Source organism: Caretta caretta, chromosome 6 (genome assembly GCF_965140235.1).
Source record: "Caretta caretta isolate rCarCar2 chromosome 6, rCarCar1.hap1, whole genome shotgun sequence".
Classification (NCBI taxonomy): domain Eukaryota; kingdom Metazoa; phylum Chordata; order Testudines; family Cheloniidae; genus Caretta; species Caretta caretta.
In genome coordinates, this window is record NC_134211.1 from 49,189,278 (window position 1) to 49,204,498 (window position 15,221).

A 15,221-nucleotide genomic window follows, 5' to 3' on the forward strand; every position below is an offset into this window, starting at 1 on the left:
ATCTTTGACAAGGAGAAACTGAATCTTTTATGCTGTCTGGGGCAAAGATTTCTAAAAATAGCAAAGAGTCCCATGCTGCTTGGCATGGGTTAGCCCTGAAAGACATTTTGAATTGACAAATTACTACAACTTTACCACGTTTTGAATCATAGACAAACTCATTTCTGTATAGATGCTTGCTTGCACCTGTAACTAACTCTTTCATTTCTTTTTCCTAGTTAATAAACCTTTAGTTAGTTTATCACAAGACTGGCTACAAGCATAGTCTTTGGTGTGAGATCTAAGGCACAGATTTACCTGGAGTAAGTGACTGGTCTCTTGGGACTGGGAACAAACTAAGCATTTTGTGATCTTTGGTGTAAATGACCATTTATCACACTGTCCAGCCTGCCTGGGTGGCAAGATGGACTGAAGTGTCCAAAGGGATTGTTTATGACTCCATTATAAGACTATTGTTGTACTTTGGGAGTTCATGTTTATTACTGGGTTGGTGATATCTAATTATCGAACATACAACCAGTTTGGGGCATCTGCCCTGCTTTTTGACAGTCTTCCCTAAGATTGGCACTTTTGGTCATGAACCTCTCCATACAGCACGACAGACATAATGAAGGCGTCTACTAAACTTTAAATGTACTGAAATCCTGATGACCTGGATAACTTTCATGCAGACTCAAATCACTTTACTAAGGAAACAAATTGTATCTCTGGGCAACAGTGTCACGGACGACATCAGGGGAGTGCAAACCCTTCCCACTTAAGATTGAAAGTCATTTGTGAGCTATGTAAGGGAACTGGTGGGCAGGTTACTTTGGAATGCTCTTCGTTCACATCGCCCAGTGATTAAATCTCATTGCTAGAATTAGGTTTGATAGATTCATGTCTGTTGGCAAGTATTTACTAGTACCAAAGTGGGGTTGGGCCTCAGCTTGTTAGCAACAGGAGAACTCCAATCTCAAGGAAAGAAACTATTTCTTATAAAAACACTGAGATCCTTTATTTGAACCAAAATATCATTAAGATGAAATGGCTTCCAATAACCACTGGGAAATGCACTAGGTCACTGCATACCAGTCTCAGATACACAGAGTCCAAATGGCTTCTGCTGAAATGAACCATCCCAATCCATTTCTCACATCCAATTGTATGGACGAGTCTTAGCCAGTTAGAGACAGAAAAAAAACCCTGTGAATTTCAACGTGTCCTTTCCCACAGGCTTGAACTAGAAATACACCCTGACCGGCATCCTAACAAACATTCAGATCCAGTGGGGTGCCTCCTGAGGGGTGCTAACCATTTAAAAAATTCCCTCTGGTTTCTATCGAGGTGAAGGGCACCCAGTTCCCAAAGGATCAGGTCCAAAGTTTACATATACCCATGTAGTGCCAAAAAGTTTTCCAAAAGTTTGAGATGTGAACAAAATTCAAGGGAACCCCTGCTGGAGCATTAATTCAGCTCAAATCTGAACCTGGGCTGACATTCAGTATTACCATGACTTGAGCTGAGCAGTTTGCACAGCTTACAAACCTTCCAACACCTCAAGCCATCTTATAAGAGCAGCTACTGTTTGTGGGAAATGCATCTTTTGCATAGAAATGATTAATGGTTAACCTTCTAGGGAGAAATATACCTAGTAAAGACATTAATTACAGAGACCCAAAGTAAAATTTTACATATCAAAGCCACCAAACAAGACAGAAAATTCAGCTCCCAAGTAGGCCCATTAGAGTCCTTTATGTTGAGCAAGATTTCACGATATAAAGGAACGAAGTTGATGAGTAGCAAAAGAAAACGGCGCAGAAATAGAATGTTACACATAATGGAAACCATTCTATAGCACTTTTTGGTGAACTGTAAACCTTTTTTGTTTCTTTGTCAGGTAATTGTATAAGGCTGTTTCATTTTGTCTACTGTATCCCACTAAAGATTATTTCACGTAAGCAATGTATACCTTTTGTTCAATCCAATATTTGTACCTTAATCCAGCTAGTTCATTCTGGTATGATGATATCTGTATCTCAGTTTCCTCTTGGAAGGCTTTCGTCTGATGCAAGGCTCTCTCGAGATCATCTACCTTGGTCTTTAGTTTCGCTATCTCAACAGAGGCAAGGCTAGCTCCTTCTTTAGCCTACATGAAAAACAGGTTTGGTAAACAAAAATAAAATCTTAATGATAGAAAAATCCCTGTTAGTACCAAAACTGTATTTGTAAAAGCATGGCTTCCTCTCATTCCCCTCTTGTTTGTACTCGTCCCTGTTGTCTAAGATGCCGGTCTGATTCTAATTGTACTTTCCTTGTTCAACCTGCATTTTTCTTAATATTTTGCTAAATTAGTAAATTAAAACTTCACAAGTCTCCAAAAGAGACAGACTAACTCCTTGCATTTTTCTTTGAACTTTACATCACACATCTAATCAAAGTTTACCAGTCACTCCCTATCCATCTGAAGTATTTCCAAATTGCTCTTAAGATAATTTATCTCATTGATGCTGTCAGAGGCAATGGGAAATGAAGCCATGCCCTGTTTAGCTTCATGAACTACCTTTGACTTGCTGAGCTCCTGCAGCAATCTGTCTCTGTCATCCTGAAGACTAGCCATGGACTTGGAAAAGGCATCGATCTGCTGAACATAATTCCCACACTCTGAAGAGAGCCTGGTAATCTCAAATTCTTGGGTGGTTAATGTCTTGCACAAATTTTCTATTTCATCAGTGAACTGATCAAGAGTGATCTTATTTTCAGCATCAATAAGCACTGGGTTCAAAAAAGCATGTTCTTTGAGTACAGTGAAGAGATTTGATTTAAAATAATTCAGGTCAGCTTCAAGTTCATCTGCTCTTTTTTTTTCAGACTTGAGTTCAGATGTGTATTTACTCTGAAGTACCCTGAAATCCTCTATTAATCTGTCTCTATCATCTTGCAAAGCAGTCATAGCTTTTCCAAAGGACTCATTTTGGGATCTCAATTTTTTATTCTGAAATTGTGCTTCTAATAGCCTCTTCTCTGAAGATGCATCAGTTTCCTTCCACAGGAAGTTAGCATTGTGTTCAAATGCTGTCATACTGTATTTATCTTCTACATCTTTTGTATTTTTGCCTACTACATTCTGGACTTCTTGAAACTTATCCTGAAGTTTTTCACAAGGTTGTACACGAGCCTTGAAATCTTTATTCTGATTATGTTGCCCGCTCCCCCTTGTTTGTGGTTTCTCTCCAGATTCAGAAACTAGCTTCTCTTTGTTTATTGATGCAATTAGAAACTCTAAGTCTTTAACTTTGGAAGTTAATTTTTGATTTTCATGTTCTAAAGATTCTGTACTCTCCTTTTGCAATTTATTAGTCAGCTGCATTTCTTTTATTTGTTTTTGAAGATCCATTTTTCCCTGTTCAAGGTTCTTAATGCTATCCAGTTGCTGTTTAAGCAACTCTTTCAACTGATGATCTTTCAGTGACAAAACTTGGTTAAGATCTTCCCTGTACTTTATTAGTTGTGCACTTTGCATTGCATTTTCAGAATGAAGATCATCTATCCGATTCAAAAGTTTTCTTAATTGTTGTTTCAGGGCACCGTTCTCACTAGCACCATTCACTAATAGACTGTCTTTCTGACTTAAAACATTTTGGTGACGATGCTCCAGATCTTTGTATTTAGAAAAGAGATCATCTCTGTCATACTGGAGAGATGACATTGATTTTTTAAAGGCATCAATTTCACTGGCAATCTCAGCCTTATCTTGAATTGCTTTGTCTGCTTTCATCTGGAGATTTTTCAATTCATTTTCCATCCTCTGACAGGCTTCATTAGATTGTTCTCTCTCCTTTTGCAGAGACCTTATCTGCTGTTCATACTCATGAATCTGCTTTCTGTGCTGAGTCTGTATCTGAGTTAGATATCCAGAAATCTCCCCACCCTTAGAAGAAATCAGTAGAGAAATTTCTGTGTCTTTGTTGTTCAGCATTACCTTCATTTGCTGAGAAATGGCAATCTGTTTTTCCAACTCTGCATGGGTCTTCTCCTTTTCAAATAGAAGTTGTTGTAATTCCTGTTCTTTTCTAGCAAAATTACTTTCCAATGCTTTTCTCTCTCTTCCTGCATCACTACTATTCTCTACAAGATGATTAAGAGAATTATTTTCTTTAAGCAGTGCTTGCAAAGTTTCTTCTTTTGACTGAAGAGCAAACTCCAGTTCTTGTTGTTTGTTGATAAGAGTCACATTTTCTTCCTTTATTCTACACAGCTCACTGTAGTGTTGTGCATCTACAGATTTTTGCCACAGGTGCATTTCATTCTTGGATTCTTCTAACATGGAATACTTAATCTTAAGTTCCTGTATCTGAACCACTTTGTCCTTCATTTCTTCTTGTAAGGACATTATTTTCTTACTACTGTCATCCATCTGTTTCTCTTTATTTTGAATAACCTCTTTGAACTGTATTTCCCAGGTTTTCATTTCACCAATTACCCTGTCCCGGTCATTTTGAAGAGAGGACATACATTTTGTAAAAGCTGCTAATCTGGCCAAAGTTGCATTCAAATCAGCTTGAAGTTTCTTGTTTTGAGAGTCCTTAATGTTGATTTCCTCTTGCAACTGATGAAGCTCACTAACAGCCCTGTCTTTCTCCCTCTGAAGAACATTATGTCTTTCCTCAAGGTTCAACCATTCTCTTTTGTGAACTGTTTTCAGTTGCTCCAGGCCAAGCTCTAATTCTTTCTCACATTCTCTCCTTTGAATTTGTAGTTGGTCTTCTTTCTTCTTAAGTTCTCTTTTCCCACTTAAATTCTCAGCTGTAAGCCTCTCCAGTTCACTCTTTGAATCATCCAGCAAAGCTTTTTGGGAAGAAAGCTTTTCATTCAGATTGTGTATTTCTTCATTTGACTTGGCGAGCTTTTCTGTGGTATTATTTAAATCTTTTTCAAATTTTTCGCTCTTTGACTGTGATAATTTCACAGATCTTTGCAAGTCCAGGATCAGTTCCTGGAATTTAATAGAATCTTTTTGCAACTGGTTAATTTCTTGCTGCTTTTCCTTTAAGAGTTCTTGCAATTCTTTAGTTTTGTTTTTTGTACCACTATTGTTCCTCTGGGCACATTTCACTTTCTCCTCAAATGCTTTTACAAGATGCAACTGTTGTTCCTCTTTTTCCCTAATCACACTGCATTTCTCTGCCTTTAAGTCTTCCAACTGTTGAATCAGCAAACTGTTTTGTAACTGTGCAGATTTCAGCCTGTCTGTCAGCTGATCCACGTTTTTTATATGGTTGAGCAACTCTGTCTCCAGAAATTCTCTCTCATTTTTTACTTTGTAAGAAGTTTCTTGCACATTTTCAAGTTCTTCCTGTAGAAGACACTTGTCATCTTCTAAAATCTTAACTCTCTCATTTAAACTAACAATTTCTTGTTTAAGACTTCTAGATTCATTTTCTAACTTTGACAGACAGTTGTTTTTCTGGTCCAAAAATTCTTCAGTTTCTTTAACTCTTTCTGAAATCAATTCTCTCTCCTGCTCTAGGATGCGCATATTTCTCTCTTTTACTGAAATATCATCATTTAACAAAGCAATCTGCTTTAATAATGATTCTCTTTCATTTAATACATCGCTGATTTTAGACTGCATATCAGTCTGGGACACTTCCATTTGAACTTGCAGGTTTTCCAAAGCTAATTTAGTTACATTCATGTCATTATGAAGGACCTCATTTTCATTCTCAGTTTTCTCTAAAGCCTGCTTTAAGTTTTCAGAAGTGTGTTTCAATTGCTCATTTTCCTCCATTAGCTGCTTGCTCTGCAGAGCAGCTTCATGAAAACGATGCTGGTGTTCTTCCATCCTTGACGCATGTTTACATGTTTGCCTTTCTGCTTCACTCTGTAGTTCATCAATTTCCAATTGTTTGGATTCAGCAAATCGTTTCAATTGGTCCTTTATATCTTTGTTTTCATTAATGACTTCTTGAAGCTGTTTCTCAAGCTCATATTTTTCAGATTCCCTTTCACTGAATCTGTGAATAGCTTCTTGTTTTTCTTTTCTAGTGACATCAATAACCTGCCTCATTTCTGCTACTTTGCTACTGATATTCTCATAGGCTTGCAGAAGTGACTCATATTCTTGCTTTAATTCATTATGTTTAGCTTTCCATCCTGTTAATTCAACTGTCTGAGAATCTTTTAAGGTATTGAGTTGGAAAGAAAAAGCCTCTTTCTCCTGAACTATAGTCTCCATGGTAGATTTAAGACTTTCACATGCAGCAGTTAGGTTTTCATTTTCAGTTAACAGTCTAGCATTTTCAGAAACAAGGGTCTCATCACACAATGAAGAAATAGTATCTGAGTTTTGTTTTTCTCTGCCAAGTTCAGACAACAAGCATTCCAGGGTATATGCTTTATTGGTCAGTTCTTCTTTTTCTAACATTATTCTGTCAATCTGATCTTTCAAAAATTTGTTTTCTTTCAGGGCTTCCTTGCGTGATATTAAGGCTGCTTGGAGCTTTCTTTGGAGACGTTCTCTGGACTTTTCATTGACAGCATTCTTTTGCTCTTGTGGTTGAAACTCATCCACATTTATATTTTTCTCCATCTGCTCTGGAGTTGTTTCTGTTTGTTTCTGAATTTGATATTTTGTTCTTTCTATTAGCTTAGCTCTCCCAGAATGATCATGTTCCAGTGACTGAGTACAGATGTCTCTGTCTTGTAATCTGCCTTGGAGCAAATTAATTTCCGAATGTGACTGTAGCAGTTCCTTGTCAGTGGCATTTTCATCTTTAACTTTCTTGTATAATACCATAGTATTGCTAACTTCAGAAGCTTCTACAGCCTTCTCACGTAGCATACTTAACTCCATCAACAGTTCTTTGTTTTCTTTGCTGAAATGTTTTAATTCCTTTTTCATATTGAGTAATTCTTCATTGGATTTCTCCAAACTGTTGATGAACTCCTCTCTCTCTATCTTCATGTCTTCAAAGGCCATTTTAAAATGTTTGGCTTCTTCCTGGCTTTCCTGTAAACTGAGCTGTAACTGCACAGCTTCTTTCTGTATTTCCTTTTCCTGATCAAACTTATCTTTGAAATCCATTAGAGTACAATGCAGTTCCTTAATTTCCTCATTCTTTTCTGCAACTTGCATATTGGCTTGTTGAAGATCAACCTTCAATTTTTCAGATTCCTTCTGGATAGTCTTGCAATCCTCTACACTCTTTTTAATTACAGTTTCCTTCTCATTGTTCATGCATTCAATCATAGTTTTAAGGTCCATTACCTCAGTCTCAGATTTTTCCAACTTTTCTCGCAGTTGACCTATCTCTACGTACAGGCTGTCTTTGTGTTGCTCATAGTGCTGTTCTAGCTGACTCATACAATTCTTCAAGTCTACCATTTCTTCTGTTTTCTCACCAAGTTCAACTGATGTCTCTCTCAACTCATCCTTTAATGTTTTTGTTTCTTCACAAAGTTTTACATAGTCATTACTTAGTTTCTCTAACTCACTGTCTTTCATTGTCATTTCAAACACTGCCTGTTCTGATTCTCCTAACACATCTTGAATCTCATATTTTTGTTCATCTGATTCCAACTTGTTTTGGACAATAGTTTCTTGTTCTTGAAGTGCTGCTACATGAGACTCCAACTCTTTCTGTAGAGAGTATATTAGCAACTGATTACAATCAAATTCTTTACACTTTCTTTGATGAACTTCCTGGAGTGCTCTGTGTTCGTTTTTGAGGAGTTCAAAGTCTTTAGTTTGTTCATCAAATTCTGCTACAAGTTTAGCATATTCTCTCTTTTCTCTCTGTAATTTCTTAATATTTTCTTTCCAGGTTAAAAGTGATGCCTGAAGTTTCTTTTGAAAGATTTCTTTATCTCCTTCTAATAGACCTGGCTGACTAACTTCATTATTGAAATCCACAGAATTATTACCAATGTCCCCAGCATAAGATTCTACCAAATCAGTATCTTTCAATAATTCCTCGTCTACAATTTCAGCCTTGAGATTTTCAAGAGTCTCAAGAAGTTGAGAACGTTCCTCTCCATATTCTCTCTCTTTCTCACTAAGTACAGACTGCATGTGAGCAAGCATTGAGTCCTTTTCCTGCATGGACTTTAGATTTTGCTCAGATACTTTTTCTTTTTCAGCAAGGATATCTTTTAACTTTGCAACTATGTCCTCAAGCTGCTCCAAACTGGTTACTTTGGCAGAAAAACTTTCATTCATGTTATTTATCTTGGAATCTTTCTCAAACAGCTGTTGCTTCAGAGTTTCAAGATGGGACTCAAGATCTTTATTTTGTGTTTCAACATGTTTCAACTGATGTGTTAACTCATCAAGCCTCTTCAATAATTCCTCCGTTTTTTTATGCTCTTTTTCTATTTCTTCCTGTCCAATCCTTTCAAGTTTTCCAATTTTTTGCATTAGGTCTTTTCTTATTATCAATGCAGCTTGAAGCTTCTTTTTCAGGATCTCTTTTTCCTTAACTAGTTTCTCAAGATTAAACTGCAGCTGCTCTTTTTCACTCATTAAGTCTTTAAATGCAGTTTCTTTGATGCTTAATTTAACCTGATTATGTTGCAGTTCTGTCTTACAATCTTCAAGTTGCTGGGATAATCTATTAATATTTTCTACTGAATTACTCTGAAAAGCTTCCAAATGCTGTAGTTTGGTGTCTAATATACTTCGCTCTTCAGAAAACTTCTTCATTTCATTAGACATGGATTCCACAATTTGAGCAACAAAACAATCCTTTTCTTTCAGCTGCTGATTTAGAGCAGAAATTATATCGTTCTGCTGGTCAGTCTGTGAAGTTAAATTTTCTACACTCAGGTCTTTTTTCTCCATTTCTTCTAGGAGACGCACTATTTTTTTACCTTCGATGTTCAACTTCTCATGACTGATTTGGAGTTCTTTTTCTGATTTATGTAGCTTCTCTTGAAGCAATTTAACTTCCTTGTTCATTTCTGCTAATAATTTTTCTCTTTCTTCCACAAAAGACTGTTGTTTATACAACGTGTCTTTGACAGTGGCCATTTCTTTTGATAGACATTCAATTTCAGAATGACAGGTATTCTTCACCTTTTCAAGATCATTCTGCAACAGCTCCTTTTCTTTCTCTATCGAATGCATACTTTTTAACTTATCTTTTATAATATCCATTTCTTTCTCCTTTTCTAAAAGAAGCAGTTGAAATTCCTGTCCTTCCGTTTCTTTGCTCAGAATAGTGGATACCATGGCAGAGAATTTTTCCAGTTTAGTTTTACTACTACTAACCTGCTGACCAACATCTGAAGTCTCTGCATCCTTTTCTTTGAAGAAGTGTCTACTACTAAGTAATGCAGATAGGCTTTCAGTTAGCTCCTCTTTTATAACATCCAGTTCTTGTTGTAAAGACTGGATTTTACCATCCTTTGGTTTCATTTCACTTTCTAAACTGCTCAGCTGCTCTTTAAGAATGGAATTTTGCTGAGTTGCCCTATCAAATTCTGTTACCCACTTGTTTTCTGACTCAATTAGACTTTGTTCTAACTTTTCAATTTTAAGCTTTAATTCAGAGACTTCTTCACCCTTCACACTAACCTGCAGCTGTAACTGCTCTTTTTCATTCTTCATCTTCAGTTTGACAGCATCTATCTGCATTCTTGAGTAATTCTCAGTGACTTCTAGTTTTTCATGAATTTCTTGTAGTTCTTCTGTTTTTTGCTGTAACTGATTTTGGTATGTAATAAGTTCTTTGTTTTCTACAGTAAACTTATCAATAGTCTCTTGTAAGAGAATTTTCTCCTTTGCTAAAGAATCCACCTGTTGCTGCAATCTCTCTATTAAAAGAGCGCTGTCATGGCAGTCTTGAGAGGATTTGGAACGTACATTGTTCAGCTCAGACTTTAAATGTTCAATATTTTTAGCCTGTTCAGTGCATTGCATATAGAGAGTCTGTAAAGTTAATTCTTTTTGCTGTGTATCTTGTTTCCATATATTTATTTGGTCCTGTGCTTTCTGATGTTCACGTTTTACAGAGTCCAGGTCAACTGTCAGAGAATCAATTTTCTTCTGGTTAATAGCAAAACTGTCATCTTTTTCCTGCAAAACACTAGTAAGGCTTTTCACAGCTGCAGCACTTTTCTCTAGTTCCTCTCTAAGCATCTCTATCTCATTAGTAAGAGCACAAATGTTGCTCTCTGCCAGCTGTATACTGACATCTTTTTCGTTTAACGAATTAAGTAGCCCAGCTATAACTTCCTCCTTCTTACTAAGTGATACATTAAGTGTGTTTCTTTGCTCGTACTGAGCTGCAATTTTTTCCTGCAGATATAAGAAAGCATTTTCTTTTTCCTGTGCCAGTTCTTTGGACTTTTGTATTTCTTGTGTCAGTTCATGCATCTGACTCTGAAGCTGAGAAACTAACTGTATCTTCTTTTCATCTTCACTAGATTTGTCACTTAGCTTTTTGAGGAGGCTTGTTTTTTCTATAAGAGAAGATTCTTTTTCTAGCATGGACTGGCTAATATCATTTATTACTTTCTTCTGATCATTTATCTCTTTTTCTAGTTTTAGTGTGACTTCTTCCAGATCTGTAGCCTGGTTCTTTAAGACCTCACATTCTCTCTCTTTGTCATGAAGATCTGTCTTCAATTTATCATTGACTAATATGGCATTATTGACAGCCAATTCCTTCTCTAGAACAATTGTTTTTAACTGTTCTGCTTCAGAGGTCAAAGACTCAAACTGGTTTTGCTGCATACAGGAAGACTCCTGTATTTCAGAAATGTGTGCTTTCAAATTAACATATTCATCTATCTTTTGCTTTAAAGACTCATCTTTCTGTATAACTGACTGATTCAATTCTGCTGTTTTTTCCATCATATTTTTAAGCTGACACTGAAGGTCAGAAATTATCTCCATATTCTCAGACAGTTGAAATCTAAGCAAATCAGATTCCTCAGATTTATCTTTAAACAACTTTAAATCTTGGGCTTGCTTCTTAAATTCATTCTCTTTTTCTTGTGCTGCCTGTCTAAGCTGACTGGTTTCAGAGCTCAAAGCTTGTACCTGGTTTTGCAAATCTGAAATTATTTTCAAATGCTGCCCTTCTCCTGCCACTTTCTTTTCTTTCATTTGCTGAATCAAAGCTTCCTTCTCAGAAAGGAGAGCTTCTTTTTCCTCAACACCAATTTTTAATTTTTCATTTTCAATGGTTAGGCTATCAATTTGGTGCTTCAAAGCTAAAATATTATAATCTTGCTGAGACACGTGTGAAGTCAAGGCAGTTATTTCATCTGACTTTTTCATTACTGCAGCATTAACTGTTTCAACATCTACTTTCAATTTTTCATTTTCTAGGTTTAGTATGTGTGCTTGGTGCTTAACTGACACAATTTCTGACTGGTGCTGCGTCAACTGAGACTGAAGATCAGCACATTCACTTGACTTTTTGCTGCATATAACTGAAATGTCTTCCTTTTCATGTTTTAGCACATCCCCTTCTTTCCTTAGTAGTTCTACTTGGTTATTTAACATTGCACTTTTTTCAGTTTTCTCAGCAACCTGCTTATGTAGATTCTCAAGCTCTACATCTTGATTTTTTATAGTAAGAGCTCTCTCTTCCAGCGACTGAGATAACTTTATATTTGCCTCCTTAAGCTTTCGAACTTCATTCTGTAACTTTTCCATATCAACTTTATTTTCCTCTACTTGCTTACGTAAGGAAACATTATGAAGGATTTGTTCTTCTTTAGCTTCAAAATCTACAGTTATGTCTTGAATTTGTTTCTGTAATAATAATATTTTTTCCTCACTCTGGCTGAGCTGTTGGAGTAGCGTGTTACATTCAGTCAGCTTATTATTTAGCATTTCTTCTTTTTCTACTTCTCTGTCTTCCGCATCCTTCAACTGAATGACGAATGATTGTATTTGTTCATGTAACTGTTGTGTCAGCTCCCTGCTTTCGGATAGCTGATTGGTTAGCACATTGCATTCCTTTGTTTTCTCTAGCAGCTGCTCTGTAACTGAATTTTCTTTTTGCTCTACAAGTGTTGAAAGTTGCTCAACCTTTTTCATTAACACTTCTTTATCATAATTTAGCTCTGAAAGTGTTTTTTGGTACTCTGTTTGACTGACAGATATCTTATTCTCCATCTCTGCTACAGCCTTGTTTCTCTTCAACAGCTCACACTCCTTCATGTCCAATAGTTTGGACAAACTCTCATTTTCACTGACTAATTGTTGCTTTTCTTTTTCCACAGCATCTATGATATTTCTCAGATCTTCATTTCCTTTTATTTGCTCTGACAAATCTTTTTCTTTCCCCTCAAGAGCTGCTTGCAACTGCTTATTAATTAAAATAATTGTTTGTGTCTCTGCTTCCATCTTACTAACTATTTCTTGTCTTTCAGTTACGTGGTTCTTAAGTTCTTCAAACTGCATCTCTTTGGCTTTCAGATCTCCAATTAATTTATGTTTAGTCTCTTCACTTTGCTGCTCAACAATCTGAAGTTTTTGCTCTAACGATGTAATCGTCTCTAGTTTCTCTTGTAAAACATTTTTAACTGTTTCTTGATGTTCAGTATGTTCTGCAAGCTGTGTGGATAACTTAGCCAATTCTTCATCTTTAGTTGCAGCTTCCAAAACTAGTTTGTTGTATAAATCTTTAACTGATTTTAACTCCTTCTCAAAACTCTGTTCTTTGTTCTCCTTCTCTTTAAGCAAACTCTTAAGTTTCTCCTTTATAGAGCTGTTTTCATCAAGCTGGGATTTCAAATATTTAGTTTCTTCTCTGTGTTTTGCCTCAGTTTCTTGTAGTTTTTCCAAAGTTTTATTAATTTGTTCTTTCAACAAAGTAATCTGTGACTCACACTCCATGAGCTTGTTATGGTATGTAATCCTGTTGGACTTGATTTCAGAACGTAGATCCTTAAATGTTATGCTGTTCTCACTGATTTGCCTTATCAACTCCTCATTTTCTTTTGTTTTAGCTTCAGTCTGGCTTTTAGATTTCTCCAGTTCCAACCCCATTATATTAGTCTGCTCAGAAAGTACAGAAATCTTCATGCTTGTTTCTCTTATATCAGCTGTTTGAACTTCTTTGAGTAAGTGGGTTTCCCTTTCAGCCTTCGTCAATGCTTCTTCCATCTCTCGTATTTCTTCTTCTTTACACTGGATCTGGCGTTTTAGAATGACAATCTGTTCAGAATAGTCAGTCATATTGGAAGAGAGGGCAGACACTTCTTTGTCTTTTTCCACTAGTACTTCCTTGAGGTTGTCAATTTCTCTTTCACGTCGCTGGAGGTCTTGAATTAGTTGAGATCTCTCCTCTAAATGGTTTGTGTTCAATCTGTCAAGTTCTTCATTTGTCTGGGCAAGTTCAAGTTGCATCAATTCTACCATGGCATCTTGTTTCAAGGTCTAAACATCAAGAAAACAATGTTACAAAATATGCTATAACTTTCACTTAAAGCATTTTAGAGGAAACTGCTCTCCCGCTTATGAGACCAGTACCCAAAGCTAAGTAATCAGTCTCATTTAACAATGCTTGAACTAAAAACCTGTATAATGATAGAGTAACAAATTAACTACGAGTTATTTTAGGATGACTTTCATATTCCAAAAAGTTTAAATGGTGAGCACTTTTAACTCTTACATATTCTGCTAGACAATTATAATAGATCAAGCCAAACTAAGCACATGTAAAACAATTTCCACATCACTTTAACGAGTTACCTTTTCTTTAAATGTGGCAACTTTTCCTGTTAGATCACTGACAGCTATTTTCTGTTCTGTGCACTCCACTTCGTATGCATTGTACTTCTTCAAGACTTCCTCCAACTGAACATAAAAGAAAATTTTCACTGAGATATGTAATTACACAAAAGAAATAATGCCTGCATGTCTGTAAGTTACAATCCTGAATTTAAGTTTACATAATTCTGATTTACGAAGAAACTGATACACAGTCTACACACAGGGACCTTTTATAATTGACCAATGAAACACAGATTTGTACGGATAAAGCACAGCAACTGTATAATGAGTCACAGCAAAATCAGACAACAGTTCAGCACAAGTAAGTAAGTAATACCACATTCAATTGAAAGTGCAGAAGTTTCTAAATAGGAAAAATGACAATAGTATTATTGGAATATGACCAGGAAGTCAAGGTAAACACCCCAAAATTTTGGTCATTTACATCTCATTCAAAAAACATCAAAACAAAATTTATTCACAAGAACACAAATTATTATTCAAAAGGAATGTAAAATGGGATAGGATTAGATGGGTCAGGGAATCAGTAACGAGATATTGAGCCCATCACCTCCAAGTCACCAGTTTCAAGATGGCTGAGGTAATTTGAAGTTACTACCATCTGTGAAAGGGCACACCCTCACACAGAGAGGGGACGAAAAAGCTTCACTCGGCCTGTTCAACACCAACAAAGAGCACCTGCAATGCTTCTTCTGCCGGGTGGGTTGGGGAGGGTGGGTAGCTTAAAAGGAAAAACCTGCCACAGGAAGGGGCAGCGAACAGGGAGAAGGCTACCCCAACTCAACAACCGAGTTGTTGTTCAGGCCCACTGAAAGGGAGACAGCAACAAGCCTCACTGCTCCCAAAGCTACAGGACACAGACTCAGAGCAGCACGCACCACGAAGAGGGGGACCCTGGGTAGACTAAGCTCAAGGGGCTGACCCAGGAAGACTGCTTGAGTTCCAGTTCATCCTTGCTTCTTTTCAATTTCCCATGGCCTCCCCTCTCCCATATGGGAAGAAAGAGGGCAAAGGACTTTTCTTTTCTGTTTGCTTCAGGAACACTTTGGGCATTTGCCATGGGGGGAAAGAAAAACAGTCCAAGGACCTGAAGAGGAGTCTGGAGGGGAACCCTGCCCCTATACCATCCAACAGATATTCAGTGGCCTTTCTGAAATGAACTGCTCCAAGTGAGCAGATGCCAAAATCACAACTAGCATCCATGTTAGCAGCCTCAACTAAGAAACCAAAGTTGAATAGGCAGGGAGATTTAACTATTTTACTTCCCCCATATGAAGGAGGAGCTTCGGAAGAGGTGGAGTGTATTGAGATGGCAATCTTGGGAAGACTGCCATATCACTTCCCAGAATGAATGCATCCAATATATCATTAATAAAAGGGTTCAGGTTGCTAGTGTTGTCACTCCTGTACCTTTTCCAGACATTGACGTTTACTTCAAATTGTAAAACACATTTTAAAAAAAGGCTTAAAACTTGCATTCAGTTAG

At 36.8% G+C, this 15,221-nt stretch overlaps 1 protein-coding gene across 6 annotated transcripts in view; it reads right to left on the minus strand.

The window, feature by feature from the left end:
* The window catches only part of LOC125637640 (uncharacterized), a 67,149-nt gene that overhangs the window by 13,725 nt on the left and 38,203 nt on the right, over window positions 1-15,221 (minus strand). For all 6 annotated transcript variants that reach the window (XM_075129499.1, XM_075129496.1, XM_075129497.1 and 3 more), the window contains exons 20-22: window positions 13,694-13,798; window positions 2,543-13,378; window positions 1,977-2,128 (exon numbers count right to left, since the gene is read on the minus strand). In XM_075129499.1, coding sequence (XP_074985600.1) covers window positions 1,977-2,128; window positions 2,543-13,378; window positions 13,694-13,798 — 11,093 coding nt within the window. The remainder of the gene's footprint in view (window positions 1-1,976; window positions 2,129-2,542; window positions 13,379-13,693; window positions 13,799-15,221) is intronic.